The sequence below is a fragment of the Lactuca serriola genome, chromosome 9, assembly GCF_051521515.1.
Source record: "Lactuca serriola cultivar US96UC23 chromosome 9, Lser_US96UC23_V15, whole genome shotgun sequence".
Lineage (NCBI taxonomy): Eukaryota > Viridiplantae > Streptophyta > Magnoliopsida > Asterales > Asteraceae > Lactuca > Lactuca serriola.
This window is the reverse complement of record NC_136416.1, coordinates 73,216,195-73,219,269: the sequence shown is the minus strand read 5'-3', so window position 1 is coordinate 73,219,269 and position 3,075 is coordinate 73,216,195. Positions and strand designations below refer to the sequence as shown.

The window sequence follows — 3,075 nt, the reverse complement described above, 5'->3', positions numbered from 1 at the left end:
TTGTTTTTTTTTTAAATATAACTTTTTAACAACTAAAGTGTACATGGACATGAACACACATATCTGAAAAAAAGATTTGCCTTTTAACAAACAAAAGACATAAAACATCTATATATCACCTTTAATATTTGATGAGATCATAAAAACAGTTACACTAGAGTTAATGAACTAATTTATAAATTAACATTTGATAAGTTAATAAATTAACTTATAAATTAAAAAAAAAACATTTAAGAATAAAGAATTAAATATTTAAAAAAATCAGTACACTTATAATATTTTTTTAATCTTTAATATCTCAGCCGACTTCCATGTTCTTCATAGGGACATAGTCAAAATAACCGCGCAAAAGACACAAAAAAAAAATATCCCCTGCATTACATCCCCATCCTACCTGCTCCTACACCACCACATCAACACTTACGTGGCGCGCATTCAGCAACAAAACAGGGTAGATAATCCGACGAATACGTCGTCGTATCATCATCTCCACGTCCAGCTTGTCAGCTCAACCGGTTTTCCTTTCCATCTCCGGTGACCCCACTAAGCACACGATCTTCCAGTAATTTCTCCCACCCTCCATTAAATCAAACCCTTTGATCTTCAGCTTCCCCATCATCAGTTTTCTAAAGAAATCGTGCTTCGTGATCTCTGATTTCGTATCACAGTCTTACTGATCGTCTTCGCCGGAGCAATACGATGATGTCCGGTGATGATTTAGAAGGCAGGGGAAGATCGAAGAACAGTACCAGAACTACAGAAAATTATCATTCATCGTATGCAGAAAGCTATTGGACTTCATGGTTGATCCCTGTTTTCGTGGTTGTTAATATCGCTGTTTTCGTTGTTCTCATGTACGTCAATGATTGCCCTAAACACAATCGTTCGCGTATCTATGGCAAGTGTGTTGCGAGGTTTCTTGGTCGATTCTCGTTTCAGCCCCTCAGAGAAAACCCTACCTTTGGTGCTTCAGCGAACTCGTAATTCATCACTTATCCCTTTCCTTTCAGTTTACTGATTTTCCATTCAAATTTCGATTCTCAACGTGATATAAATCTGTTTAATAAGGGGATTCAAATTTCAATTGACTTTTGGTGTCAAATCTGTACTTCCGATTTCAAAATTGGTTTAAACCCTAACTCACTGCAACTTTTTGTTTCTCATGTAAAGCCTCGAGAAACTGGGAGCTCTTCAATGGCGGAAAATCGTGCACGGAAATCAAGGATGGAGACTTGTGACCGCTAACTGGTTACACGCCGGATTGATTCATCTAGTCGCTAATATGTTAAGCCTCGTCCTCATCGGCATTCGCCTTGAACAACAATTTGGATTTCGTAAGTACAATCACACCTTCAATTCCTCATTTTCTTTTCCAATTTCTAGTTCCTTTTACATGAACACAACACTTCCTGAAAATCTCTGCAGTTCGCGTGGGATTGATCTATCTGTTATCAGGATTCGGGGGTAGCATTCTTTCTTCCTTATTCCTTCAAAACAACATCTCAGTTGGTGCCTCCGGTGCTCTCTTCGGTTTACTCGGGACAATGCTCTCCGAACTCATCACAAACTGGACAATCTACTCCAACAAGGTGAACGAAATTCCATTTTTGCCCCTACAACTGTTCTTGATCGCTTTTGATAGCGTAAAATTTCATCTTTTTTCCAGGCTGCAGCGTTGATAACACTCATCATCATCATCGTTGTCAATTTAGCTGTTGGAATTTTGCCATTTGTTGACAATTTTGCCCATATCGGAGGATTCTTGACTGGTTTTCTTCTAGGGTTTGTTTTGCTACCTCGACCTCAATTTGGGTGGTTAGAAAGACACAATCTTCCAGCTGATGTTCGTGTTAGATCCAAATACAAGGTTTATCAGTATGTGTTTGGTTTGATTGCGCTAGTTCTTCTTGTTGCAGGGTAAAGTTGTAATTTTGAAATTAATTGTTATATTTTGAAATTAAAGTAATAATGTGAGTTTAATATTTGAGTTGTTGTGTTAATGCAGATTTACGATGGGATTGGTGATGTTGTTTCATGGAGAAAATGGATACAAGCATTGCCATTGGTGTCGCTATTTGAATTGTGTGCCTACTTCAAAATGGGAGTGTAATAGTAGTTAGTTCGTATGTGGTATAATAGTGTGTGAATAGTTGCATAGTTTTTTTTTTCTTTGAATTTTATTGGTTTTGTGTTACATTTTGTTTATGATGTTTGTATTTTTGTTTATGGAATTATATATTTATTCATTGTTAGGACACTTATAATAATGCATTGAATTCAATAAAAAATAATAAAATTTAATGGATTGTTAATTATCCTTTTACAATCCATACAATTTTATTATTTCTTTTACAATATATTGATCTCTACATAGTTATGTTACATTTGTACAAACGAATCTCGGTATAAATATTGTATGTTACATTTGTACAAACGAATCTCGGTATAAATATTGTGTGGTATCCTTTGACAAAAATCATTATGAAAGGTGTAAAGTAATATAAAGCAAAAAGTGTAGATTTCCTTGTAGGGGAGAACATCTATTTCCTCGTATTTCATTGTCATTTGTTCCAACTAAAAAACATGGTGTAGTAGGATTCCCACCCTTTGTTTAGCGCATATTAGGTGTTTGATTTTATGTCTTAATGAACATATTTTAGAAAACAAAAATCAATTTTTATTTTGATAATGTGGACTACATTGGTTATTGTTTTTGCATTTAATTTTCATGAAAAATGAAATTCTAACTTTTTGTCATATATTGCATTCAACACGTCTAATATCCAAGTGGGAATTTTGGTTACGGATAAAGAGAATAAGAAGATTTCACACCCCCAAACTAGAATTGCGGAAACGTTTGATGGTGGATGACTTCATGTATAATATCATAACATAATGAATAATAGTGATCAAAGCCATACAATCATCATGATTATAATTAAGAAGATTACATTGTATCCCAAAACATTGTTTGATTCAATACCGAATACATATGACAAAAATAATTAACGTGATGCTATGACGCTCCATCCTCAAAACCTTTTTGATTATCTGTTTACTGATTTTCTAAGAAAG

General features: G+C 34.5%; 1 protein-coding gene across 1 annotated transcript; it reads left to right on the top strand.

Annotated features, from left to right (window-relative positions):
* The first annotated feature begins 378 nt into the window (after positions 1-378).
* Positions 379-2,257, top strand: LOC145073531 (RHOMBOID-like protein 2). Its single transcript, XM_079020077.1, has 5 exons — positions 379-980; positions 1,171-1,334; positions 1,426-1,589; positions 1,667-1,917; positions 2,006-2,257. The coding sequence occupies exons 1-5, from the start codon at positions 700-702 to the stop codon at positions 2,118-2,120; spliced, it is 975 nt and encodes a 324-aa protein (XP_078876203.1). The 5' UTR covers positions 379-699; the 3' UTR covers positions 2,121-2,257.
* The last annotated feature ends 818 nt before the right edge of the window (positions 2,258-3,075 follow it).